This window comes from Lampris incognitus, chromosome 6, assembly GCF_029633865.1.
Source record: "Lampris incognitus isolate fLamInc1 chromosome 6, fLamInc1.hap2, whole genome shotgun sequence".
NCBI classification, from domain to species: domain Eukaryota; kingdom Metazoa; phylum Chordata; class Actinopteri; order Lampriformes; family Lampridae; genus Lampris; species Lampris incognitus.
Window position 1 is genome coordinate 13,352,246 of NC_079216.1, and position 27,994 is coordinate 13,380,239.

At 44.4% G+C, this 27,994-nt stretch overlaps 1 protein-coding gene across 1 annotated transcript; it reads left to right on the forward strand.

Moving 5' to 3' along the window:
• The first annotated feature begins 9,422 nt into the window (after positions 1-9,422).
• LOC130114771 (endoplasmin-like) lies at positions 9,423-22,547 on the forward strand. The gene is made up of 18 exons (XM_056282676.1): positions 9,423-9,581; positions 10,066-10,168; positions 10,994-11,135; positions 11,276-11,392; positions 11,674-12,005; positions 12,927-13,038; positions 13,401-13,517; positions 13,661-13,777; positions 13,900-14,037; positions 14,168-14,245; positions 14,358-14,423; positions 14,868-15,137; positions 16,463-16,708; positions 17,123-17,259; positions 17,411-17,489; positions 20,820-20,975; positions 22,118-22,204; positions 22,347-22,547. Exons 1-18 carry the CDS (start codon positions 9,533-9,535, stop codon positions 22,371-22,373), a joined length of 2,373 nt encoding a protein of 790 aa, XP_056138651.1. The 5' UTR covers positions 9,423-9,532; the 3' UTR covers positions 22,374-22,547.
• The last annotated feature ends 5,447 nt before the right edge of the window (positions 22,548-27,994 follow it).

The window sequence follows — 27,994 nt, forward strand, 5'->3', positions numbered from 1 at the left end:
TAAAGCCAGCAAAACCAGGAGACTATGTGAAGAATATAATTTAACTTAAATCCTGTATCTCGAGCTTTTTTATTTTGTCTTTTCTTTTCTTTTTTTATGGATATGTAAATTTTAATTTTGAAATAATTTATATTTTTGTAACTACTTTTTGTCCTATTGTGATGTAATATTTTCTTGTTTATATGTTTTGTTCAATAAAAAAAACATTTTATTTATATAGCGCTTTTAGAAAAAATGCAGTTACTAAGTGCTTTACACTCCATACATAAAAAAACGAATAAATACATAAATTGAATGATTATAAAAAATGGCGTTGGGAGCAGCGGACCAAGCTAAAAAAACAAAAACGAAACAAAAAAGTTACAAAAAAAACAGGTTACGGTCGTTCTCTCCAGCAGTGTTCGTCTGCAGCCTGCACGACTACAAGTTACACCCGCTTTAAGTTACGCCCCCTTCTGACAACCAGTCTAAATTACGCCCACCTCAAGTTATGCCCCCCTTCTCTGGTGAACGACCCTCCGAGGGCAGTCTGGCTTTTATCCGTTTCTCGTTGTGGCGTTCTTGTTTTCTGTTCAAATCTGTTTTAATTAGCTACTATTAGTAAAAAATAATTGCGGAGGAAAAAGTCCATCCATCCTTTATCAGTGTTTCTCAACCCAGTCCTCAAGGACCTCAAGGACCAATCATCTCGCAGCACTTAATTATGCAAGGTGTGCAACATCTGACAAAATTCATTGCTGATTGGTTGAATAACTACAAACAGGTACCTATTCAGGGTTGCAAAGAAAATATGCAGGATAGGGGGTCCTTGAGGACTGGGTTGAGAAACACTGCACCGCTTATCCTGCTCTCAGGGTCGCGGGGTTGCTGGAGCCTATCCCAGCAGTCACTGGCCAGCAGGCGGGGAGACGCCCTGGACAGGCCGCCAGGCCCTCACAGGACCGTGGGGGGGGGGGGAATTATCTTTTGAAATGCATTTAAATATTCAAAACGCAGAATTTGCATAAAGAGTGAAGCGTATAACTCAAAACAAATGGATTCAAATTACATATCACAACATTAAATTGGTACATTTTAGAAGATTGTTGTCAATCTGTGTGCAGCGGTGGTAATTGTTCAACAAATGGTTATTTTTATGATTTTTTACAACACGTTCAGTGGTGGTAATTCATCAAATCATTATTTCATAATTATGTTTTTTCCTCTATGTGCATTGGTGGTAATGAGTCATCAAATCGTTAAACAAAGGGAAGCAGGCTTAAAACAATAATTTCTGTCATCTTGTTTTCCAGCTCACCAGCTGCTTAGGGGATGTGAAGCGTGCATGATGGATCAATGTAAATCTAGTTGCTTTTTTTGTTTCTTTATTTATCAAAATGTTGCTGTATGTCATTTCACCACACAGAGCACTGGTGAGTTGAGGTGTTTGCACACCTAAAATTCTTCTCAGCAGGTGCAAAAGAAAAAAAGGCAAAACTGTGCAGAGCAGTGCGCGTGGAGCTCCTCCACCGCAGGGTACTAAATAATTGAAAGTGTTATTTGGCTTAAGTGTTCAAGTGTCATTATTATCTGGATGAGTATGCCTTCTGCTGCCAGCGGGGTACTTTTCTCATCTATAAAGAAGATAAATATTGTAACGTGCGTGGATAAGTAGACACGTCGGCCGCCGGCTGACGGGTCGGACCCTTTAGTCGAGCGGTTAGCGATGTCTCCCGCGGTGCGGACGATACGGGTTCGCGTCCCGGCCGCGGCAGTTCCTGTTGTTGCCCCCCGAATTCGCTACAATATCCATTACTAGCACAAAAATGGTGGCATGGTGGCACGGTGGGTAGCGCGGTCGCCTCACAGCAAGAAGGTCCTGGGTTCGAGCCCCGGGGTAGTCCAACCTTGGTGGGTCGTCCTCTGTGTGGAGTTTGCATGTTGTCTGCGTGGGTTTCCTCCCACAGTCAAAAGGCATGTGAGTCAGGTGAATTGGCGGTCCTAAATTGTCCCTAGGAATATATATGTGTGTGTGTGTGTGTGTGTGTGTGTGTGTGTGTCTCGGCCGCGGCCTGTCCAGGGTGTCTCCCTACCTGCTGCCCAATGACTGTCGGAATGATAGGCTCCAGCACCACCGTGACAGCAGGATAAGCGGTTAAGACAATGGATGGATGGATACTAGAACAATCACACTTTGAAGTTAGTGGCTTTTGCAGTGGGCTATAACAATACATTTGCCGCACATAACGGACGAGTGTACAGTTTGCCATTGTCAAATTTGGCAGCGCTACTCCGGGGGACGCCCCGACCGACCAGAGGAGGCGCTAGTGCAGCGACCAGGACACATACCCACATTCGACTTCCCACCCGCAGACACGGCCAATTGTGTCTGTAGGGACGCCCGACCAAGCCGGAGGTAACCCGGGGATTCGAACCGGCGATCCCGTTTTGGTAGGCCACGGAACAGACCGCTACGCTACCCGGACGCCCGGCCACCCGCACTTGTTGTCGTCACTGGCTTTTGTGAAGTTTAGCGATTCAAACAAAGTAGTTCCAACATATTTTGTAAAACATTATATTCCAGTCATATCTTAAAAAGATGGATTTATGTTTGTGGCATGATATTAATTTGATTAATATTCGCTAGCTCTATGCTAACTTGTTAGCCGTTCACGAACCTGTCTGAAAGACATGAGATTAGCGCTCACGAGAGGTCATGTAGCGTTATATTGTACCGTGCATAGGCTAGCTATAGGTTATGTAACGGAACTACCTATGCATTAAAACGTTTTCCCCGGTGAATGTCATAGTTACATCAATACTGTGCTGTATTGTGTTGGTAGCTTAATAATGTTCACTCTCGCATATTTAGCCTCTGCCATCTTCTTAACCAGGAAATGTCTCCGTGAACTGTGCATTGTAAATTGATTATAACAATATATATATTATTATTATTATAAATTGAGACGTTGGAGCCGGCAGAGGCGTTGGAGGCTACAGAGGCATTGTAGCCTGCAGAGGCGCTAGAGGGTGCAGAGGCACTGGAGGCTGCAGAGGTGATGGAGGCTGCAGAGGCGCTGGAGGCTGCAGAGGCGTTGTAGGCTGCAGAGGCGCTGGAGGCTGCAGAGGTGATGGAGGCTGCAGAGGCGCTGGAGGCTGCAGAGGCGTTGTAGGCTGCAGAGGCGCTGGAGGCTGCAGAGGCGCAGAAGGGTGCAGAGACGCTGGAGGCTGCAGAGGCATTGTAGGCTGCAGAGGCACTGGAGGCTGCAGAGGTGATGGAGGGTGCACAGGCGCTGGATAGTGCACAGGCACTGGAGGCTGCAGAGGAGATGGAGGGTGTACAGGCACTGGAGGGTACACAGGCGTTCGACGCTGCAGAGGTGATGGAGGGGTCAGAGGTGATGGAGGGTGCGAAGGCACAGCGACCTGTTGATGGGTCAGCGAAAAACTTTTTCAGGCTTATAGTCCTTGCACAATAGCAGCAGTGATAATGGTGCCTTTTGGCATGTCCACCCTGGCATCTGTAAATTTTGTACCCTAAAACAGAAACCTGGTTTACAAACTACACTCTATTCTTAAGACAATGTTCAAAATTAAAACTGTATACAAATTAACATTGGACTAAAATGCTTAACATTACGAGGGAACAATCTGTACATTTTACAAGATCTGCAACATTTATTTAAACAGACAAATACCTCCATGTTTAACAGCTGACTTCTCATGGGTCTACATATGTGCCACAACATACACATACTCTCCCGTTTTGCTGCAGAACTGGCATTTGTAATATGGGCCTTCACAAATGGGTTTTTGAATACCTTCCCTACAAACTGTTGGATGTCACTGGAAGCAAATAAAAAAGCAAAATTTGTATTTGCACACATTAACATTTCATCAAAAACACTTTACAACACTTTCCGAAAGAGTCATGTTCACTCATAGTTTCAGTAATCAGGCACCAGGAACACTTTATTTGTCATTTCAATCCATGCACTTGCGTACATGAAATGAAACGAAATGCCGTTTCCCCCAGCCCACAGCAGTACAGCACAAAAACAAAAACATATCAGGCTGAAGTGCACTTGTTAAGAGTGGTACCACTTGCACTTTTATGATTCAGGGGACTATGCAATTCAGTCACCTCAGCAACAAAGCACAGACCTACACAACTTCAAACTAACTAATGAAACAAAACAAATGAACTCACCTATGCTGCCTTTGGAATACCAATATGGCACATTTTGCATTCATGTCAGCATCCAAGGCAATCACAACTAAGAATCTCGTATTATTCAGAATGCAACGATATATCCGACTAGGCCAAGCCAGGGAACCTGTACCACACCATGTTCTCTCTGCCGCCAAAATAAAACAGCTCCGGCTTAGTTGTCAGAAATAAAGTGTGTGTAGCGGCTGTTTGTCCCTACTAACACTACAACATATTCAAGTAACAGTTTAATGGGGTTACCATTTGATACAGACACAGACACACCTGTTCCAATGCTTTAACCATGTATGATAAAACATGCAGCTATAAATACAAACAATTGTTGAAAAAAAAACATACATCCATCGCAACTCTAACCTAAGGTTTGCTATTATCAAGGGGATGAAAAAAATTTGAATAATTATGTTCATAGCTGGGCAAGTTTTCATCTCACTAATATTAAAATGAATCAACACTACTGTCTTGTGGACAGTAGTTGGTAGTGCTGGCGTATTCTCATTCTCAAAACAGAAACTCTCATTATAGGTACTAATGCACAGAGAGAAATTATATCAAGTAGAATGGGGAGTCTTGCTGTACACAATAAGACTGTATGTAGTAAACAAAAAACCTGGGTGTCATCACTGACTCTGAGTTGGATTTTAAATCACATATCAACAGTGTTGCAAAGGGTTCCTTTTTTCACCTAAAAATATTGCTAGAATTAGACCCTACCTCTCCCTGGAAGACGCCAAAAAGGTGACACATGATTTTATCTCTTCATGTCTAGACTATTGCAATGCACGTCTTACTGGTTTACCCCAAAAAAAGTACAGTACTAGTACAGAACGTGGCAGCAAGGGTCGTAACAAAAACCAGGATGAGAGATCACATTACCCCAGTTTCAACGTCTTTAGAATGAACTACAAAAAGTATGGCGAAGGAGCATTTTGTTTTTATGCACCGACGGCTTGGAATAGACTCCCCCAACAAATAAGAAGCAAAGTCCATAGATTGTTTTAAGAATCAGCTCAAGACCCATTTTTATGCTCTTGCTTTTAATTAATTCCACTTATTTCCACTTTAACCCAGCCACTGAGGATGCACAAGCCAGTGCATTGTTAGTGCTGGTCCCAAGCCCGGATAAATGGGGAGGGTTGCGTCAGGAAGGGCATCCGGCATAAAAGCTTTGCCAAATCAAATATGCGGATCATGAATAAGATTTCCATACCGGGTTGGTCGAGGCCCGGGTTACCAACGACCGCCACCGGTACTGTTAACCAGCAGGGTGCCGGTGGAAACTATGCTACTGTTGGGTGAAGGAGAATGAGAGGGGGAAGGCATGTCCAGAGACAGCGAGAGAGGAGGAAGGGTAGGAGTGTGGAGGTGAGAGTCGGAACTTTGAATGTTGACACTATGACTGGTAAAGGGAGAGAGCTGGCTGATATGATGGAAAGAAGAAAGGTAGGCATACTGTGTGTGCAAGAGACCAGGTGGAAGGGGAGTAAGGCCAGGAGTATCGGAGGTGGGTTCGAACTCTTTTACCATGGTGTGAATGGAAGGAGAAATGGGGTAGGGGTAATTCTGAAGGAAGAGTATGTCAAGAGCGTGCTGGAGGTGAATAGAGTGTCAGACAGAGTGAGGAGTATGAAGCTGGAAATCAAAGGTGTATTGCTGAATGTTATCAGCGCATATGCCCCGCAAGTTGGGTGTGAGATGGATGAAAAAGAAGAATTCTGGAGTGAGTTGGACGACATGGTGGAGAGGGTACCCAAGGAGGAGAGAGTGGCGATTGGAGCAGACTTCAATGGACATGTTGGTGAAGGGAGCAGAGGTGATGAAGAGGTGATGGGTAGGTATGGAGTCAAGAAGAGAAATGTGGAAGGACAGATGGTGTTGGATTTTGCGAAAAGGTTGGAAATGGCTGTGGTGAATACATATTTCAAGAAGAGGGAGGAACACAGGGTGATGTACAAGAGTGGAGGAAAGTACACACAGGTAGACTATATCTTATGTAGAAGGCGCGATCTGAGAGGGATTGGAAACTGCAAGGTGGTGACAGGGGAGAACATAGCTAGGCAGCATTGGATGGTGGTCTGTGGGATGACTTTGGAGACCAAGAAGAGGAAGCGAGTGAAGGCAGAGCCGAAGATCAAATGGTAGAAGTTGAAGAAGGAAGACTGTTATGTGGAGTTCAGGCAGGCACTGGGTGGGAGTGAAGAGTTGCCGGATGGCTGGGCAACCACTGCAGAAATAGTGAGGGAGACAGCTAGGAAGGTACTTGGTGTATTCTGGACAGAGGAAGGAAGACAAGGAGACTTGGTGGTGGAAGGAAGTGCAGCAAATTATACAGAGGAAGAGGTTGGCAAAGAAGAAGTGGGATAGTCAGAGAGACGAAGAAAGTAGACAGGAGTACAAGGAGACACAGCGTAAAGTGAAGAGAGAGGTGGCAAAGGCAAAGGAAAAGGTGTATGGTGAGTTGTATGACAGGTTAGACACTAAGGAAGGAGAAAAGGACTTGTACCAATTGGCTAGAAAGAGGAACCGAGCTGCAAAGGATGTGCAACAAGTTATGGCGATCAAAGATAGAGATGAAGATGTGCTGACAAGCGAGGAGGGTGTGCTGAGAAGGTGGAAGGAATACTTTGAGGGGCTGATGAATTAAGAAAATGAGAGAGAGAGAAGGTTGGATGATGTAGGGATATATAGTGAATCAGGAAGTTCAGTGGATTAGCAAGGAGGAAGTGAGGGCAGCTATGAAGAGGATGAAGAGTGGAAAGGCAATTGGTCCTGATGACATATACTTGTGGAGGCATGGAGATGTTTAGGAGAGATGGCCGTGGGGGTTTTAACTAGATTGTTTAACACAATCTTGGAAAGTGAGAGGATGCCTGAGGAATGGAGAAGAAGCATATTGATACTGATTTTCAAGAACAAGGGTGATGTGCAGAACTGTAGCAACTACAGAGGTATAAAGTTGATTAGCCACAGCATGAAGATATAGGAAAGAGTAATATAAGCTAGGTTAAGAGGAGAGGTGGTGATTAGCGAGCAGCAGTATGGTTTCATGCCATGAAAGAGCACCACAGATGAGATGTCTGCTTTGAGAATGTTGATTGAGAAGTATAGAGAAGGCCAGAAGGAGTAACATTGTGTCTTTGTAGATTTAGAGAAAGCATACGACAGGGTGCTGAGAGAGGAGGTATTGTATGAGGAAGTCGGGAGTTGCAGAGAAGTATGTAGGAGTGGTGCAGGATATATATGAGGGAAGTGTGACAATGGTGAGGTGTGTGGTAGGAATGACAGATGGGTTCAAGGTGGAGGTGGGATTACATCAAGGATCGGTTCTGAGCACTTTCTTGTTTGCAGTGGTGTTGGACAGGTTGACAGACATGATCAGGCAGGAGTCTCCGTGGACGATGATGTTAGCGGATGACATTGTGATCTGTAGTGACAGTAGGGTGCAGGTTGAGGAGAGCCTGGGGAGGTGGAGGTATACACTGGAGAAAAGAGGAGTGAAAGTCAGTAGGAGCGAGACGGAATACCTATGCATGAATGAGAGGGAGGACAGTGGAATGGTCAGGATGCAAGGAGTGGAGGTGATGAAGGCATATGAGTCTAAATACTTGGGGTCAACTGTCCAAAGTAACGAGGAGGGCAGGAGAGCGGTGAAGAAGAGAGTGCAGGCAGGGAAGAGTGGGTGGAGAAGAGAGTCAGGAGTGATTTGTGACAGAAGGGTACCAGCAAGAGTTAAAGGGAAGGTTTACAAGATGGTTGTGAGACCAGCTATGTTGTATGGTTTGGAGACAGTGGCACTGATGAAAAGACAGGGGGCGGAGCTGGAGGTGGCAGAGCTGAAGATGCTAAGATTTTCATTGGGAGTGACGAAGAAGGACAGGATTAGGAACGATTATATTAGAGGGACAGCTCAGGTTGGATGGTTTGGAGACAAAGCAAGAGAGGCAAGATTGAGATGGCTTGGACATGTGTGGAGGAGAGATGCTGGGTATACTGGGAGAAGGATGCTGAATATGGAGCTGCCAGGGAAGAGGAAAAGAGGAAGGCCAAAGAGGAGGTTTATGGATGTGGCGAGGGAAGCCATGCAGGTGGCTGGTGTGACAGAGGAAGGTGCAGAAGACAGGAAGAAATGGAAACCGATGAGCCGCTGTGGCGACCCCTAACGGTAGCAGCCGAAAGTAGTAGTAGTATTAATTAATTCCACTTTATATTTCTTTTTATTCTCATTTTTTGTCTTGTACTGTGGTTTTATTTCTTGCCTTGTTTTATATTTTTGCCTAGGTCTGTGTTTTATTATTTTTAACTTATTTTATCTGTATTGTTGTTGAGTTTTATTGTTTCCCCTGTTTTTATTGTAAAGCACTTGGAGCTGCATTTTATGTATGAAAGGTGCTATACAAATAAAGTTTATCATTATTATTATTATTCACCGGCTAATCTTACAACACAGCAGAGATCCATCCATTATCCGAACCGCTTATCCTGCACTCAGGAGCCTATCCCAGTGGTCACTGGGCGGCAGGTGGGGAGACACCCTGGACAGTCCGCCTGGCCATCACACAGGGCGGGCCGGCCGACGCTGACACACACACACCTAGGGGCAATTTAGACAATCGTACCCCGAGGCTCGAACCCAGAACCGTCTTGCTGCGAGGCGACCGCGCTAACCACTGCGCCACCGCGCCGCCCCAGCAGGGATCCCTACCGCGATGATTGATTTCGTTCCCCACCAGTGCAGCATAACGACCTATACAGGTAGGGCGTCCCCCTGCCGGGCCGCCCGATAGGCTCCAGCATCCCCCGCGACCCTGCGTAGGATGAGCGTTTTGGATAACGGATGGATGTCATATATGACAACAAATATTATGTCCCAAAAAAAACAGAAAAGGAATTGTCGTAAACTGGCCAATGAAAACGACGAGATAGTCTACGCAGGGCACACCGCTATGGCGCCGGGGTTCTTCCTAAAGCCGTGTTCCGTTTCCATACGGGAGGCGACGTCTCACAGCAACCTCCAACGCGGGGGTCTTCAGGAAGTGGGTCTGCTGGGAGCCAATGGTGTCCAGCCACGAGTTGAGGCTAGAGAGCGTGCACGGAAATTCGATTGGGGGGGATGGACCCGCAGCCTCCGCCGCGATTCGTTGACGCGGATGCGTAGTGCGTGGCTATTGGTCGATTGTGGGCGGTTTAATGAGACACGCTCTCGTCACGGGAGCGCTGGTTTGTCATTCTTGATTGGCGGTGCCGCTGTGTGCGCTGAAAGCGTCGGCTTTTGTCTCTCGGAGCTGAAGATAAACGCGCGTTTTAAACAAACGGTGCCTCAAAATGAAGCGTATTTGGGTGATTGGCCTCCTGTGTGCTCTTTTAGCCTTCGGTGAGTATGGGATAATGTGCTCTCTCATGTGTCTTGTGGGCTAGGCGGCAGGCTAGCGTTAGCTTGCCTGTACATCGTGGCTTGAGAACGTTAGCGCTTCCCCTGTTAATGCATCGTTTGAGGTGTGTTTGATGTACAGTTACTTGGTTCTATGTCGCTACATAAACGATAGACGACGTATTTGAATCTGGCTCAATACGTCCTCTGTAGCAAGCTAAGCCTTCCAGCAGTGCCATAGTCTTCCCGGAAGTTTCCCAATGAAGTGACCTACTCTGGAAAACGTTTAGCTAATTGTCCATATTACGTCCAAAGCTCAGTTGTGTCTACCCATCTTGGTGATCCAGATCATCAATGGATATAACGGATCTTCTCACCTCTTGGACATTCTCCCATCTCTCTAGATACCCGAGCAAGCCCCAGTTTGAGTTGTTGGTTTGTTTGTTTGTTTGTTTTTTAATCTAACAAGTTTGTTATTCATCGATAGTTGCTGTCAAGGCCGACGATGAACTTGACGTTGATGGGACTGTGGAGGAAGACCTGGGTAAAAGCAGGGACGGCTCCAGGACAGATGATGAGGTGGTGCAGAGGTGGGGGCTTTGTTCAAGTTAACTGCTGTTGGCCAATTAAGGAATTTGACTGTCACGATGCTCACATGAAGTGTAGGGGACATAATGCAAAGTAGAATTAAATCTTAAGTAGTGAGACCTATTTGACATTTAGAAGTAGCCACACTTCTTGGAACATCAAGTGGACAAAGGAGTGAGGGGATTTTTTTTTGTGGAAATTAGCATCTTTGTAGAGTGTGAAAGCTTCAAAACAGCAATGGAATTTGCTTGTTTCAATCATAGTGGGGTCAAATCGGGGTCGTTGTGTATTGGTAGGTATTTTTACCCTGGGGGGAAAAAAATAAAGTTTATCCAAAAAAATCTGACCTTGACAACTCGCAGATGACATTCAATTTACAATTAACACTTAGACAGACAAGTAATATTAAATGATGACTCTTAAACTGAAATGGCAGCAGTTTTGCCCAACTGTGGTAGTTTATGTGATGGTTCAAAGTTGATGTGCTTCAGAGAAAGACTCACTATCTGCATTCATCCACACTCAGTACAGTATATACCTATTGTTCCTTATTACTTTGGATAATCTTTGCTGTGCTTCATGTTTATATATAATTGTCTTCTTTGGAACATCTTGGATACTTTGTGGTGTTATGTGAGCCTTTCACCAATGTTAATTACTCATATGTTTAAACTTGTTTAGCTAATCAGTTTCTGAGTGCTGTACTTACACCATTAGGATTGAGATTGGTGTCTCTGGAGAAGAGCAGTTGAACTTGTTTTTGTTGCGAGTTGTTTTGAATTCCCTCTTCTGCTCTTGTCCATGTGCTTTCGTCCATTACTCCCCAGGGAGGAGGAGGCTATCCAGCTCGACGGATTAAATACAGCACAGATCAAGGAAATCCGAGAGAAGTCAGAAAAGCATGTCTTCCAGGCTGAGGTCAATCGTATGATGAAGCTCATCATCAACTCCCTCTATAAGAATAAGGAGGTGAGCAGGAACAACCAGGATTCTCATTCATACAGAGTAGTATTGCCAAATAAGTTTTAGGCTTTTTTTTTTTAATTAGTCTTTTGGCCATAACTGGCAGAGGTGATGATGGAAGCCTTCCAACAATCTCTGTTTTGTAGATATTCTTGAGGGAGCTGATTTCCAATGCCTCAGATGCCCTTGATAAGATTCGCCTGCTGTCTCTGACCAACGACGATGCACTGGCCGCCAACGAAGAGCTGACCATCAAAATCAAGGTGTGCTTGGGAAAAGGGCTATTTGGTTTTCTTTTTTTAACTTTTTTCCCCAGCATGTTTTGCTCTATATAGACAGGACAGAGTGACAGGAGAGAATGCTAAGAGGAGGAGATGGATAGAATGAGATCTGGACCAAAATAAACCCATGGATGATACTGCTAGGTCTCAGATCCTTTGCTATATATGCTGTCTTGTGGAGCAACCAGGATGCCCAGGACTTTGTCCTTAACATAGTTAATGTTTTTTTCCTTTTGGTCATTAACTATCATCCCAATCTACAGTCAGACAAGGAGAAGAACATGCTCCACATCACTGACACTGGCATCGGCATGACCAAAGAGGACCTGGTGAAGAACCTGGGCACCATCGCCAAGTCAGGCACCAGCGAGTTCCTCAACAAGATGACTGAGATGCAGGCGGAGGACCAGTCCACTTCTGAGCTGATTGGCCAGTTTGGTGTGGGCTTCTACTCATCCTTCCTGGTCGCTGACAAGATCATTGTGACATCCAAGCACAACAATGGCACACAGCACATCTGGGAGTCTGACTCCAGTGAGTTCTCTGTCATTGAAGACCCACGTGGCAACACCCTAGGAAGAGGAACTACTATCACGTGGGTATTCTTTTTAATTTTTTTTATTTTGTTTACACAACCATTTAAAGTTATCTAAGGAGTGTTGTGTTCTTAAAGGGAAAACTGCAACCCTTACTACTTTATTTGTTAGCACCTTTGGTGTACTACATTGAAATAGACTATATTGGAAAATAAAATGTGAATTAAAAATGTCAGATACAGTTGTAGGTTAAATAGGGAGAAAATGCCAGCAGTTATGAACTTGCCTATTCAACTTTGTTTCCCTATTGTCACAAGTATCTTTGTCAGCCAGAAAGAAAATAAAAAAGCAAGGGAATAGCAGGATCTTCTCTCTTCCACCAAACATTTTTGATTGTATGTCCCCATCATAATCTGCCTGAGTGCATGCCTGCACATTTTCATCAACTTGCTTGCGTTTCCATCATAGATTTGGTTTTATCACACTCAACCGTTGCTTGCAAAGCTGAAAGCTGGTGAAAGTTTTAGTGTTATACTCTTTACTTTATCTTCCTTTGCTGCTTAGTCTAGACACAGTGCATGACAATGGTACGTTTCCAGAAAGCTATCCCATTTTCTTTCCTCCCTCACATCTGAAATGCAACGAAAGGGAGAAAGAAATAGAAATCCCAATTTCCTTGTCCTGACTGGGTACAACATAAAATTGCTAAGTGACATGGTAAATACTTGCCTCTTGTGTGTTGCTCACAAAATTCAACATTGGGAAATGTAGGAACACCAAGAAAGGATGAAATGGACAGAGACGAGAATGTTCTGTCAGTTGCATTGTAAATACTGTTTTAAAAGACTGATAACCATCAACATCTAACTGAAATGCACGTAAACAGCCTGAGAATTCTTTAACCTGGATGATCTTATTTTAAAGGTTATGGTTATAAAATGCTAAGCAGTGGGTCTTAACACCCCTATTGAACCTTCCAGGTTGGTCCTGAAGGAGGAGGCCTCTGACTACCTGGAGTTGGAGACCATCAAGAACCTTGTGAGAAAATATTCTCAGTTTATCAACTTCCCCATTTACGTGTGGGCTAGCAAGGTAAGTGCCTCACACACTCCTGATTGATTTTAATAATGTGCATTTGTTTATTCATAAGTGTGCTTTAATTTTTTAATGTGGGAAAATTGATTTGTGTAGCAGCATATTGCCTCTAAACATTGCTGCAATGCAGCCTTGAAACGACTACTTCACAAGTTGTTTCAGGTATAGTGAGACAAGGTCAGCCTTAAAAGATGTCTGAGAAATGAACAGAGGGTTTGTAATCCAACTGTCAATTTAAAGAAACACTATCAAAAGCAATAGAATATTGCACTGACTAATACTAAACAGTCAAGAAACTGACAATAAATGGAAATTAATTAAAAATCAGAATTAACAGATCTGGCTTGTCCCCTTTTCAGACTGAGACTGTTGAGCCCATAGAGGATGCCGAGGAGGAAGCAGAGAAAGATACCACTGAGGATGAAGCTGAGGTGGAGGAAGAAGAGGAGGACAAGGACAAACCAAAGACTAAAAAGGTGGGAAGTTCATCAGTTTTGTTTTTTTTAACTCATACTTTTAAAACTAATCATCATCTGTTTCTCTGACCTGTTTTCAAAGGAACGCATGTTCTTAGCTGTGTGTTTGTTTTTACACAAATGTCTGACTTCATGTGTTCCAGGTTGAGAAGACCGTGTGGGACTGGGAGCTAATGAATGATATCAAGCCCATCTGGCAGAGACCGGCGAAGGAGGTTGAGGAAGATGAGTACAAGGCTTTCTACAAGACCTTCTCCAAGGTAGGCACTTGCACTGAAGCATCCTCTCAACATTAAACCCTGTATCTAGTTTTTCTTATGACGTGTTTTTGAAAGTTTAACAAAGAAATAATCCCAACTGCTGCATTTATTTTAATTGACAGGATACCGATGAGCCTCTATCTCATATCCACTTCACTGCAGAGGGCGAGGTCACCTTCAAGTCCATTCTCTTTGTCCCCGCTGCTGCACCTCGTGGCTTGTTTGATGAGTATGGCTCCAAAAAGAACGACTTCATCAAGGTAAATCAAACATTCAGGACCTTCCCCCACCAAACACTCAGTCATATTTAAGACATTTTGTCTACTAATGGGGTGGATGCAGTGGGAGGAATTAACCAAGCTTTGTTTTCTGGTTTTTGACCTCATACAGCTGTTTGTCCGGAGAGTCTTCATCACAGATGACTTCAATGACATGATGCCTAAGTACCTGAACTTTGTCAAGGGAGTGGTGAGTGTTCTTCATGATGTCCATGACAGCCATAAGGTGAAGGGAGATGTTTCTCTCATTTTAGGGGGGGATGCCTAAACTGTGATTTTTAAATTGACACTTCTGTTGCTAGGTGGACTCTGATGACCTTCCTCTGAATGTGTCCAGAGAAACCCTGCAGCAGCACAAACTGCTCAAGGTGAGCCTGGCATCTTAACACAAATAAAACCCAAATGCAAACACAGAAATATTAATTGGTTTTGTGACATAATTTTTATACTAGCCAGAGTTCAATACATAATATGGAGCGATATAATAAGCAGTTTTTTTTAACTCTGCAGTATGTTTTGTAACATCAAAAATATTTATTTAAAGGAAAAATATGTAGTTGGCTAGATGTCATATTCTTAACTCACGAATAAGATCCAGACTTTGCCCCATATGATTCTGTCTTTGTAATCCTGTCATTCCTTTGTACTTAATCCATTATCGTCATGTAGTATTAACTCTTTTTACATTTTGGAAGGTTTTTAACTTTTGAAATGGGCTTTAAAAAATAACAGCATTTAATGATGGTCTTGATTTTTAAGAGGGGGAAAAAAAAGACAATAGAAAATACATTGCTCCTGTTGTGCCAATCCAGGTCATCCGTAAGAAGCTGGTACGCAAGACCCTCGACATGATCAAGAAGATCGCAGAGGAACAGTATAACGATAAGTTCTGGAAGGAGTTTGGAACCAACATCAAGCTGGGTGTGATCGAGGACCACTCCAACCGGACCCGCCTTGCCAAGCTGCTGCGTTTCCATACCTCAAACAGCGAGACGGCTGTGACAAGCCTGGAGCAGTATGTGGAGCGTATGAAGGAGAAGCAGGATAAGATTTACTTTATGGCAGGCCCCAGCAGGAAGGAGGTGGGTGGCTTAAACTGGCTGTTTGGCTTCACTGGGGGGGGGCACTTAACCATATTTTCCTGACTACAAGTCGCACTTAGCAAAAAACGTGTTGTGAGGGGAAAAAAATAAACACGGGTCTCTTCGGTGTATAAGTCACATTTTCTTTGACAAACAGATCAAGTGCATTTGATTCATCACTTTCATTCTGCTGCCATATTACTGTTTTCGGCTGCATATTTTTGTGCATTAGAACTTTCTTTTCCGCGGCGTTTCTGAGTCCTTACATAGACTACCGTTAGTGTAGGCTAGCGTTTCAAATGAGTGTAAGGTAAACTTTCTTTTTCGGTGGTGCAGTATTGAGTCACAAGATTGAACAGTGCCATCTAGTGGCCTTGGTTGAAATGCAGGGTATTTGTCTGACAAAATTACATTGTATAAGTCGCAGGACCAGCCAGCTCAGTAAAAACATTGACTTACAGTCCAGTATATGGAATTCCCATGGCTTGTCATTGAGTGGTTGTGTAAGGGCTACAATTCAATACAGGTATTTTGTTTTTAGAAAATGAACACACTGGTGACCATTGGAGTGTAAAAAGAGATGTTACTGTCCAGTTAATTAAAACTTAACATTTAACCTTTGAGTCAAAGTCTCATACAAACGGGTGTTTTCAGACTTGGATTTTCAAATGATTTGGAATGCACTGTGAGGAAGGCATGAGACTTATCAATAATAGCAACACCACCAAGAAAACATTACCACTCAGGATTTATAGGCTGTTGACTGCCTACAAATCCTGAAGTGTCTATTGCGTTAATAAAGCATTAATTAAAGTGGCATGGTGGCGCAGTGGTTAGCACTGTTGCCTCACAACAAGGAAGGTCCTGGGTTCAAACCTCGGGTTTGTCCAATCTTGGGGGTCATCCTCTGTGTGGAGTTTGCATGTTCTCCCTGTGTCTGCGGTGGGTTTTCTGCAGGTGCTCTGGTTTTCCCCACCATCAAAAAGACATGCATGTTGAGGTTAATACTCCTGTCTGTGCCCTTGACCAAGACATGGCAAGACGAACTGGAGTTGGTCCCTGGGCACTGCATGGCAGCTACCCACTGTTCCTAGCTACACAGCTGGGATGGGTAAATGCAGAAAGATGTCACTTACCAATAAAAATTGTATCCAGATGAACTGATTCAACCTTCTTTGATATTCTTACCTGGATTATTAAGCATGAATCAAGACATGCCCATCTAAACCTTTCACCTAAATTGCATGCTATCTGAGCTCCTAATGCTGGCTACAGTGGAACAATTCCTGACATTGATCATGGTATGCTCTTATGTGCCTCCCCAGGCTGAGACTTCTCCCTTCGTGGAGAGGCTGCTGAAGAAGGGCTACGAGGTGATCTACCTGACTGAGCCCGTGGATGAGTACTGTATCCAGGCCCTACCTGAATTTGATGGCAAGCGCTTCCAGAATGTGGCAAAGGAAGGCATCAAGTTTGACGAGAGCGAGAAGGCCAAGGAGAAAAGGGAGAGCCTTGAGAAAGAATATGAACCCCTCACAACTTGGCTGAAAGATAAGGCCCTGAAGGACAAGGTGGGGAGCAAAATATTCATGGAATGCACCCAGTAGGAGAGAAAATTCAGACAGTTAGGACATTTTACCAGTTACATAGTTTGTTTGCAGAGAGAGGATTTTTTTCCATGGCTATTGCATGTTACTCAGAATATGGCCGATAGAAACGTAAAACACCACAGCACTCAAAATATAGAGCAAAAAAGACACACAGATGCAGAGATACTTGCCTAATACACCTTACAGAAACTAACCATTGCATCTGACTGAATTTTGGGGCGACATCGCTTTAATGCAAATTTTGGGATGAACCAGCTACAATATAAAATCCCTATATACAAAAATGAACATGCTATTTTAAAACTCAAGAGTGGCAGTGTCAAGCAGAAGAGAATGTACTGACATTTGCTTGGTTCTGTTTTTCTTTACTTGCAGGTTGAGAAGGCCATCCTCTCCCAGAGGCTTACCAACTCACCATGTGCTCTGGTTGCCAGCCAGTATGGCTGGTCAGGAAACATGGAAAGGATCATGAAGGCACAAGCGTATCAGACAGGAAAAGACATTTCCACAAAGTGAGTGATTATGACAGGGTGTGTGTGGTGTGTGTTTTGTTCTTCATCATTATGTCCACTTGTCTTTGCCTGACGGTGATATTGGAGTGGGACCGATCATTGCTTGTGTGTTTTCCTGCTGAGCTAATGTGTGGTGTTTCCTGTTTTTCAGTTATTATGCAAGCCAGAAGAAAACATTAGAGATCAACCCCAAACACCCCCTCATTAAGCAGCTGCTGAAACGTGTCAATGTAAGTTTACATTTCTGAAGAATCACTTTCTGTTACTTTCTTCTCCAGATCAGTGTAATATTTGTAGTGTGGGTGCAAATTTGCCTTGCAGGTTGGTTGTAACATATTTTTTCCTGCTGACTCAGATTATACTAAAACATATTACCTGTACATGACACGTACACATCTTTTTTTTGTGAGCATAATTATTTATGAAATTGTGAAAATTATTTTCCTAATCTACTACTACTACTTTGGCTGCTCCCGTTAGGGGTCGCCACAGCGAATCATCTGTTTCCATTTCTTCCTGTCTTCTGCATCGTCCTCTGTCACATCAGCCACCTGCATGTCTTCCCTCACCACATCCATAAACCTCCTCTTTGGCCTTCCTCTTTTCCTCTTCCCTGGCAGCTCCAGGGAAGAGGAAAAGAGGATATTTTCCTAATGTAGATTTTTATTTTAAAGTAATGAAGTAGTTACAGTATATTGAGTCCTTTCTCATTTGTAGAAACCAACTAGCAAAGTAATCCATTTTCAGCTATACTAAACTACTTTGATCCTCCACTCCAGACTACATTCAATCAATATGCTATGCAAGAGGGGAAAACACTTAAAATGAGTTTAATCCATTTGCCTTTTGGAGCTAGATAGCAGATTAGTTAAAAAAAGAAAAAAAATCTGTACATTTTGTACACTGCTCAAAAAAATAAAGGGAACACCTAAAAACACAATATAGACCTCGATGAATGAAATATTTCAGCTGAAAATCTTTATGTATTAGACAGAGGAATGTGTTTAGAGCAAAATAACCTAAGAATGATCAATGGAAATCAAAATCATTAGCCCATTAAGGTCTGGATTCAGAATCATACTCAAAATCAAAGTGGAAAATGAGAACATAGGCTGATCCAACTTCTGTGGAAATTCTTCAAGACGATTCAAAATGAGGCTCAGTAGTGTGTGTGGCCTCCACGTGCCTGTATGCACTCCCTACAATGTCTGGGCATGCTCCTGATGAGGCGACGGATGGTCTCCTGAGGGATCTCCTCCCAGACCTGGATCAGGGCATCGGTCAACTCCTGGACAGTCTGTGGTGCGACATCGCGTTGGCGGATGGTACGAGACATGATGTCCCAGAGGTGCTCGATTGGATTCAGGTCTGGGGAACGTGCAGGCCAGTCCATAGCATCAATGCCCTCGACATACAGGAACTGCTGACACACTCTGGCCACATGAGGACGAGCATTGTCATGCATGAGCAGGAACCCAGGGCCCACTGCACCAGCATATGGTCTGACAATGGGTCTGAGGATCTCATCCCGGTACCTAATGGCAGTCATGGTACCTCTGGCTAGCACGTAGAGGTCTGTGCGGCCCTCCAAGGATATGCCTCCCCAGACCATCACTGACCCACCGCCAAACCGGTCATGCTGGAGGATGTTGCAGGCAGCAGAACGTTCTCCACAGCGTCTCCAGACTCTCTCACGTCTGTCACATGTGTTCAGTGTGAACCTGCTCTCATCTGTGAAGAGCACAGGGCGCCAATGGTGAATCTGCCAACCAAGATGTTCTCTGGCAAAGGTCAATCGGGCTGCACGGTGTTGGGCTGTGAGCACAGGCCCCAATTGTGGACGTCGGGCCCTCATACCATCCTCATGCATTCTGTTTCTCACTGTTTGAGCAGAAACCTGCACATTAGTGGCCTGTTGAAGGTCGTTTTGTAGGGCTCCGGCAGTGCTCCTCCTGTTCCTCCTTGCACAAAGGACCAGATAGCAGTCCTGCTGCGGGGTTGTTGTCCTCCTGCGGCCCCCTCCACGTCTCCTGGTGTACTGGCCTGTCTCCTGCTACCTCCTCCATGCTCTGGACACTGTGCTGGGAGACACATCAAATCTTCTTGCCACAGCATGCATTGATGTGCCATCCTGGATGAGCTGCACTACCTGAGCAACTTCTGTAGGTTGCAGATACCGCCTCATGCCACCTCTAGTGGTGAGGGCACTAGCAAAATGAAAAACTAACCAAAGATCGGCCAGAAAAGATGAGGACAGGCAAATGGTCTGTGGCCACCACCTGCAAATCCATTTCTTTTATAGGGGTTGTCTTGCAAATTGTCTAATTTCCACCAGGTGGAAATTAGACAATTTACCAACAGGTGAAATTGATTCACAAATCAGTGTTGCTTCCTAACTGGACAGGTTGATATCTCAAAAGTCTGATTGACTTGGAGCTACATTGCATTGCTTATGTGTTCCCTTTATTTTTTTGAGCAGTGTATATTGATAGACCTAAAACATGCCTGAATACTGTCCTAAATGTAATCAGTAATAAATTCAGTTACAATATTCCACAAGAGTAACCTATGCGGATTACATTTAGAATACATCTTCAAGAGGTACATGTGAAACTGTTGTCGATAATATTTTTTTGTCACAGTTGCTTATCTCTGTGTTGACCATCTGCCATTTACTACTACGCTCTACCAACATTTGGTGCACGCAGGAGAAAACCTACACATGCTGATTTGAAAATAGTTTTTTTTTTTTTTTAGCTTGTATCATTGCTTTAATTAGGAGCTTGTATGGGACCAGGGCACAGGTTTCACCATGGGGGGGGGGGGTGCGCTGCCTTTCAGTTGACCACACTTCACTGTTACTATTATGTTGCATGAATGAGAAATAGGCTGTGACTGTGTACAGACACACACACACAAGGCTACATTGAACTATAATGCATAAATATTACCACAACTTATATATTTCCCATGTGTTATCATTGCTAAGTTGCAGACTGCAGCCTACATTTTTCCTTCCATTCACTTTTTCGGTTTACAAAATCTCACTCACCTGCCAATGAAACATGGAACACATGGATTGCTTATTTCTGTATTCTGAATATTTAACACCGTTACTTGTACTCCATTATAACCCAGTCCTGGTAGTAATTATTAACCTAGTGCCTAACAATTTTTTGTAAATAATATTAATGTAGGTATGTTGACAGGTATGGGTGCAAGTCCATGAATACTGGGATGGCATCTAGTGCCCCCGTCCATAGGGTTAGTGGTTGTCAGGGAGGGCATACGATGTAAAATTTTGCCAAATCGGTATGCGGATTGACAAGACAATGCTGGATCGGTCGAGGCCGCTATTGGTGCTGTGTCCTCACAGGGTACTGATGGAAACTGTAAAATCCGCTGTGGCAACCCCTGAAAAACAGGGAACAAACCGAAAGAAGAATATTAATGTAGCCATCTCATGAGACTCTAAACTGTGTTGTGTCCCCACCAAAATCAAAGCTTGTGATCCACTTGGTGCCATGTGCAGTATTTTCATCTACTGGTTTCCTCTCCAGGATAATGCTGATGACCAGACGGCCTCAGACCTGGCCGTGGTGCTGTTTGAGACAGCCACCCTGCGCTCAGGCTACCAGTTGGTAGACACCAAGGCCTATGGAGAGAGGATTGAGCGCATGCTCAGACTCAGCATGAATGTCGACCTCGAAGAACAGGCAAGTCATTTCCCATCAATATATTCTGGAAAAGAAAAATTGCTTTCTAGCCACATTGAAAATAAACCCTTTACTCCTCTACCAATTCAATGTTCCTAGTTGGGCCACTAACTGTTCTTCAATTCTAAAGTTATGTGTTCTTACTGTAGTTCAATGTAAACGGTTTCTTCTGGCGTCTACAGCTGAATCATTTTTACATTAGAAGTGGATGCCTTTTTTATTTTCCTGTATTTTTACAGAAACACTTTGTCATTTCATTTCATGCTCTTGCACACATGAAATGGAATGAAGCATTGTTTCCCCCGGCCCACAGCAGTGCAACACAAAGACAAAAACATGTGTCTAAAAACTACAAGAACACATATATCTAAACTAAAGAGAAAAAAAATCACTGACCATGAGAACAAACGCCAGCCAGGATGGCTGTCGGAACTGCCCATCTGCATGGGCTAGCAGGTAGCTTAGCCCGCCCTGATCCCGCATCCTGTCAGACCGCCCTCGGTATTTCCTCTTGCAGCACAGCTCCGGTCATGGCCGTGGTCCTTGGGCCTACAGATGCAGCAGACCAAGCTCCTTCAACCGATCCAACGGTACCTCTCCCAGTCAGACACCTTCGACACACCTCTCTACACGATGACACTAAAAACACAGTCAAGGCTAGGTGAGGCTGCCGCCAGACCGCCCTCGGTGTTATCGGAACTGCCGGTCTGCATGGGCTACCAGTTAGCTTAGCCTGCCCTGCTTCTGCATCCTGTCAGACTGCCCTCGGTGTTACCTCTTCGGGCACAGCTCTAGGCAGGGCCGTGGTCCTTGGGGCCCGCAGGACACGGCAGACCAAACACTCCCAGCCATCAAACGAAGACTAACTTAGTCGCAGACGTGGACAAAGACACTGCATGGACGGTACTGGGTGAGGCCTCCACGAATGTGAATTCGTGCGCCCGTCTTTCCACACCGGTACTGGGTGAGGCCACTGCAAATGTGAATTTGCGCCGCCGTCCTCCCACACCGGAAGTGGATTTTGCCACCTTTGAAGCCCATGATCCCATCTCCTTAGTTTTCTCAATGTGGTTGTGTGTGAGGGCAGGTGGCTGGAGGTTAGTGCTAGACTGCAATTTCTAAGACACCATTTTCTTTTGCAGATTGAAGAAGAGCCAGAGGAGGAGCCTGAGGAGCCAGCGGAAGAAGAGGTTGACGATGAGGAAATCTCGGATGAAGATGAAGAAACGGTGAGATAATTTGACATGTGTCATTGGTGTGTTTTGATGATAAAGCCATAATGTTTCAGGCACCGTACAATTATTTAGACCCCCTGTATTTTCAGAAACTTTTTTTTATAACAGTGACATGACTGACTTTCTTCCTCTACAGGCAACAACAGATAAAGATGAACTGTGAGGCACTGACTGGACTTAGGGGGGTGGAGGGGAATCTGATTGGGATACCTGGGTTGGGGTTTTTATAAGTCATGCATTTTTTTTTTTACATTCCTCACAACTGTAAATTTGTTAATAGTTAACTGATGTTTATGGAAATACAATCCTGTCTCAGTGGAATAAATGTTCCGTGGTAAAAGGATATTGGATGTTTTTGTTTTTTCTTTTTGACTGCTTGTGGTCTACAATTGGTATTTTGAAAATATTCTGCTTATTAGAAACTACATATCAAACTGTGGCCTGCATCCCTCTTGCTTGTCAGGTTTTGCAGCAGATACTGTACTGCTACTGAAAATCCATGGGCAATAAACTTGGTGGGTGACATGGTCCGGTTGTATTTGGCTACGTGGGTGTGTGCCTTGGTGCGTGCGGCCATGGCGGGCATCTACCCGGCGGCACCGTGGGCCATGCCCCTCCCTGCCGGCCCGCTAGGTGGGCGGTCCTGGCAGTGCATCAGTCTGGTCATGGGGCTGGCTCCAGGCCGACAGTCTGTGCTTGCCGTCAGTGGCTTGTTCCGATGCCTGCCGGTGCACACTGTGTCTGCGCCTGGGGGGTTGGTGGTGGGGTGCGGGTCCGGCTTGTCCTTTTATGGACCGATTTGTTTCCCTGAGGCGGACCTAGCGTTATGGGTGGGCGTGGCAAACAAATATTTCTTTTGTATTTGGCCATCTTGCAAAAATAGTGTATGGATTATCATGTTTTTATTATGGGACGAAAGTGAAGAATTGGCTCCGTTTCTGATAATATGGTCTAAGTATACCCTCTGCTGATGATCCACTACTGGTTTTGAGCTGTAACAACATGAGTGACGTCAACCTCTCGGCAGTTTGGCGCGTTTTTATTTTTTTTTTTTTACTCTGACGCTTCACTTCAGTCAGCATATGGCTAGCTTGGTTTAAGTATTAGAAATCGATTTCTCAAGTGGTTTACCACCAAGAAAAACTCACGTAATGAGGACGGTTACTCAGCAGGTGCGGCCACAATACAAGACTCAGCCACCGCTGGCAGTTTTGTAGATTCCGGTAATGAAACGGGAGCTAGCGTCGACGCTACCATCAAGCTAGCAACCACAGCAGGGACCACTACAGCCACTACCGAGCCGTTTTGCCGCTAGCAGCCCCCCCCAAAAACCGTATGGCAGTTGTGCATCTGATAGCCCTTCTCCCAACCCTCATCTCTGGAGAATTAAGCGAGTATTTCCAGATGACCTTAGGGGTGGATAAACCCCAAACTAGTGGATAGTTTTCCCAGTTCGGCTCTTCTCGGGGGAGAAACTCACTTTTTGCCAGTGCATGGCACCAAAACAGTCCCTGGTTTGAGTACTCTGAAATGACTATTCCCAGATCTAATGGTTGTAGTTGGTCCCCAGTAAACTTCTTAATAAGCAAGTTTTATCTTTTAAGCTTTTTTGGGGGGGGGTGTTTATCTAGCTCTTACAACTTTTTGTACACATATGGTACCAATAGTCAAATGATGTGAAATTGCATATATTATTGATAACCCCCCCCCCCCAATTGGGGATCTCACCACCACCACACACACACACACGCGCCAAATACGCGTACACAAACTTAGGGAAACGCTGAAATTGTTAGCCACGGGCCGACGTCGCATACCTGTGGACATGCAGCGCGCACAACAGCACCGCTACTGATACAAATTCTAGGGGGAACATATCAGCTGTGGATGCTGCAGCTGTACCTGGACACGTAGGTCAGTGAGGAAGAGGGCTCTGATGAACTGATCCCACGCCAGCCCACTCTGTACCTCCGGGGACATATGTGCATATGCCTGCCGCGTCGTTGGCTAACACACGCAGCAGCTCCCCAGATTTTCAGCATCAATTACACCGTTCATTATGCTGGGGCTCAGGCTGCAAGCACTGTCCAATTTGCCTCTGCAGGGCCCCCACTAAAGGCCTGTTCGGGGGGGGAGGGGGACTGAGGGGAATAGCGTGATCCTCCCACGCGCTACATCTCCCTGGCGAAACTCTTCACTGTCAGGTGAAAAGGAGCGGCTGGCGACTCCACATGTATCGGAGGACACGTGGTAGTCTGCAGCCCTCCCTGGATCGGCAGTGGGGGTGGAGCAGCGACAATTGGGGAGAAAAAAGGGGGAAATTCCACACACACACAAAAAATCTGTAACATAAACGACAAACAACTCACATAGTACTGATCATGTTCAAAAAGTGGTAAGAAGAAGTTGAGAACTTTTCTAGTCCTACCCCCGTATACTATTCATGCACTGATAATAGAAAATGAAAGCTTAATTTACAGCCATCAGTGTCTGGATAGCTATCTCAGTTGACCCAAAGAAATCAACCCATTTGGACAAAACGAACAAAAAAACTGGTCACTGGTCCATCTAATAACCGTTCGATATGTTTCTGTAGAATCTTTTTAGTTCAGATAGAGTACCACATGGTTCCAGCTCATCACTGCTGTTGGTCCACAAACCAACTCTTCTGGTTGTGACACTGACGACCTTACTGGTGGTGGTATGGATATACAGGTTCCTCTCAAACTGTGTAGTTTCTCTCAGTTGGAACAACTCTTGGGTACCAGTAGGTAATTGTTGATTTATTACTTTGTACATAATTTGAATAGTTTTAAAACCAACCAAATCTTTAAATTTGAGTGCTTTTTAGTTTGATAAAAAGTGGATTATCTTGATTCTATTTGTTTACAATCGTATAGCTCTTTTTTTTTGGAGGTTGAAGATTGGATCTATTTTGTATGAGTTCCCCCACACTTCCACCCAGTAGGTAACGTATGGGAGAATGAGGGAACAGTACTATGTACAGAGGGAAGCTTGATTTAGGAGATCATCCAAAGGACGGAGTTATTATAAGCGGTTCTCGATGATTAATAAAGATTGCCTTGGCAGGTGGAGAATCAGAACTCCACTTGCAGATTAACTCTGTCTAGGACACATTGGCATGCAACTTCCTTGTGTTGTATGCCAGGACTGCCGACAGTACAGGTTTAATACAAATAAAAAAAAAAAAAAAGCTGGTGCTGGCAGAGGGCTCCATCACGCAGTGTACAGTAGAAACTGTTCTGTCAGTCTCCTGCATGGAGTGATATCATGTCTGCAGGCCTCTGTGATGGATGTGTCATTTTATGGTATTGAAGAGGCAGATTTTCAAAATGCCATGTGCACATTACTGTTAAAAAAAAATCCAAATCATTACCTAGCTAAAGTTTAGCATTTAATACCTTTAAAAAATATTATGACCCCGTTAATGAAAAGTGTTACCATTTTGTCAAGTGAGCATTTAAGTGACTGAGGATCCTTGGAAAAACTAGCACAGTTTGGCTCAATTTTTTGCTGCCAGTCACTTGGCCAGGGCAAAGGTCTTGATTTGAATCAGTGAATGTATGGCTCTTGGGAACGGTGCTTTTCATTTGGTATGCTGTATTCTAGGCACAGACTTGCTGATGGCAGCCAAACAGGATGGATAGCAAGTCGTGACACATTCCCGCTGAGACAGAACCACTCTGCAACTGTCTGCGTGACTGATATGTACAGTCTCCAGCTCTGTCATGCTGGATATGACGCGTCACCCACATCAGTGACAACCCGTCCCATCTGCCCCCCTGCTGCCCACCTGAGACCCGAGTGGCTCAACGCCCCTCCACCCCTTATTCCCACAACTGAATCTACAATGAAAAGGGCTGCGTGTGAATGAGATAACCTAGATTTCACTTCTCTTAAGATTACATGACAAAAGTCTCCAGCATGTGGTGATCATTCACACGTTTTAGCAATAGCTGTTGTTTGGGTATTTGGACATATCCAAAGGAGCCTCGTGGTGGCTAAACCAGATGAGCACATGCCATGCAGTGCTTTATATGTCCCCTTCCTCTAATGCCTGTTCTTATAGAGACCAAAAGAAACACATCTAATTTCATGTGGACATGTCCTCGGGTGGAAGTACTTGAGACAAAGACGGTGAGGTCCCTTATCACTAAAGTGATATTTGAAAACGGCTTCACAGAGTTCAGTTCACTAACCTTACCTGTGCAGATGGCACCTTGTGCTTTAACCAGAGACCCCCTGGATCCAGTCACTCTTATTGCAGTAGCAAACAGTGTGACGGTTAGATGTGATAGCTACGAAACGACCATGGGCCGTCAAAATGACGGCCAGTTTTTAAACTCTATTCTGTCAGGATAAATACCCAATGGAGATATTAATGCATTGCATATGTTAGTATGTCTGTTAAGAAACGACTGACACCAAAATTAACATTTTAACAACTATTTTTTCAAACGATTTAAAATGGCCGCTGTCCAACGCCTGTAAATACTGCCACGCCTCGGCATGGTGCGACTGAAGCGGCGTCTGTAACCCCAGACATGTTGGCAACAATCAAAACTCAAGTTTAGACCATTACTCTGCACCGGAGGACGCTAGTGTGTCTCTAGGACAGAGCGACGAACTTCACGACGGAAATGACGTCACCAAAACGCGTCGTAAATGGTGACACGACGCGCACGATCACGCGCAAATTACGAGCGGTCTTTTTGACGGCTCATGGTCGTTTTAGGTAGATCTCATAAAAAAATTGTGCAATCGATCTAAAACTCCTTTTAATGCAAATGTATGTCATTTTAGGAGCACTCACGGAGCGGCAGGTCTGTATCTTACACCCCCTGCAAAGTTATTAAACTTTGCAAATCTAAAACCGTAAAAATGAGCACCTTGGTCCAATAAGGGACAAACCTACATTGATTCTAAACGTTTCCTTTTCCTTTCATCCAGAGCAGAACACCAACCTAGACTTTTAGGAGCCAAGCAACATTGTTTGTTGGTAATGAGCGCCACCATTTGGCTGTGGCTTATCGTGCAACTACATGTTGGGCAAGCTGCTGGGAAAGTGCAGCGAGCTCGGCCACCAGTTACGCTACATTAGATGACGCTTCACTACCCCCACCCCCCACCTCCCCCCCCCAGAGAAACAAGCTAAGCTACAGCAACATGGCAAAAATAGTTTACTACATTGAAGCTATTTATTTGTTTTTTACGCTTCGTTTCAACCCAGCGCTACCTCAGTGATCAATAAAACTGTCAGTCAAACAGATAGGAGGGCGAAAAATGTTCAGTTTCAGTTGTTTACTAAACAATAAACTGTGCTCTCTGCTCTCACTGCTTCAAAACCGATTTTGCAACAACAACCACCACCAAAAGTGCTCCGTATGATAACAGAAAGCAGGTGTGGAGAGTGGGTTTGTATGTTCATCTGTGTTTGTGTGTCGGTGCACCGGTGTTTGCATGGGTGTGCTGAATTTAGACTTGGGCACATTTGCAGGACAAACTGTAAAGTTAACTCAAACACACACACACACACACACACACACACACACACACACACACACACACACACACACACACACAGATCAAATGTTATTTGAAGGACATGTTTAGTCATGTTGTTCTTGTTTGGAGCAGGTCTTTAATCTTTCGCTGCTCTGGTGTGAGTTGATAATACAGACACGTGACATGATAAGGTGTTTGTTAAAGTTCAACTTTATTACCATGCATATTGGAGTGCAGTGATATTCTTTATGCTCTGGC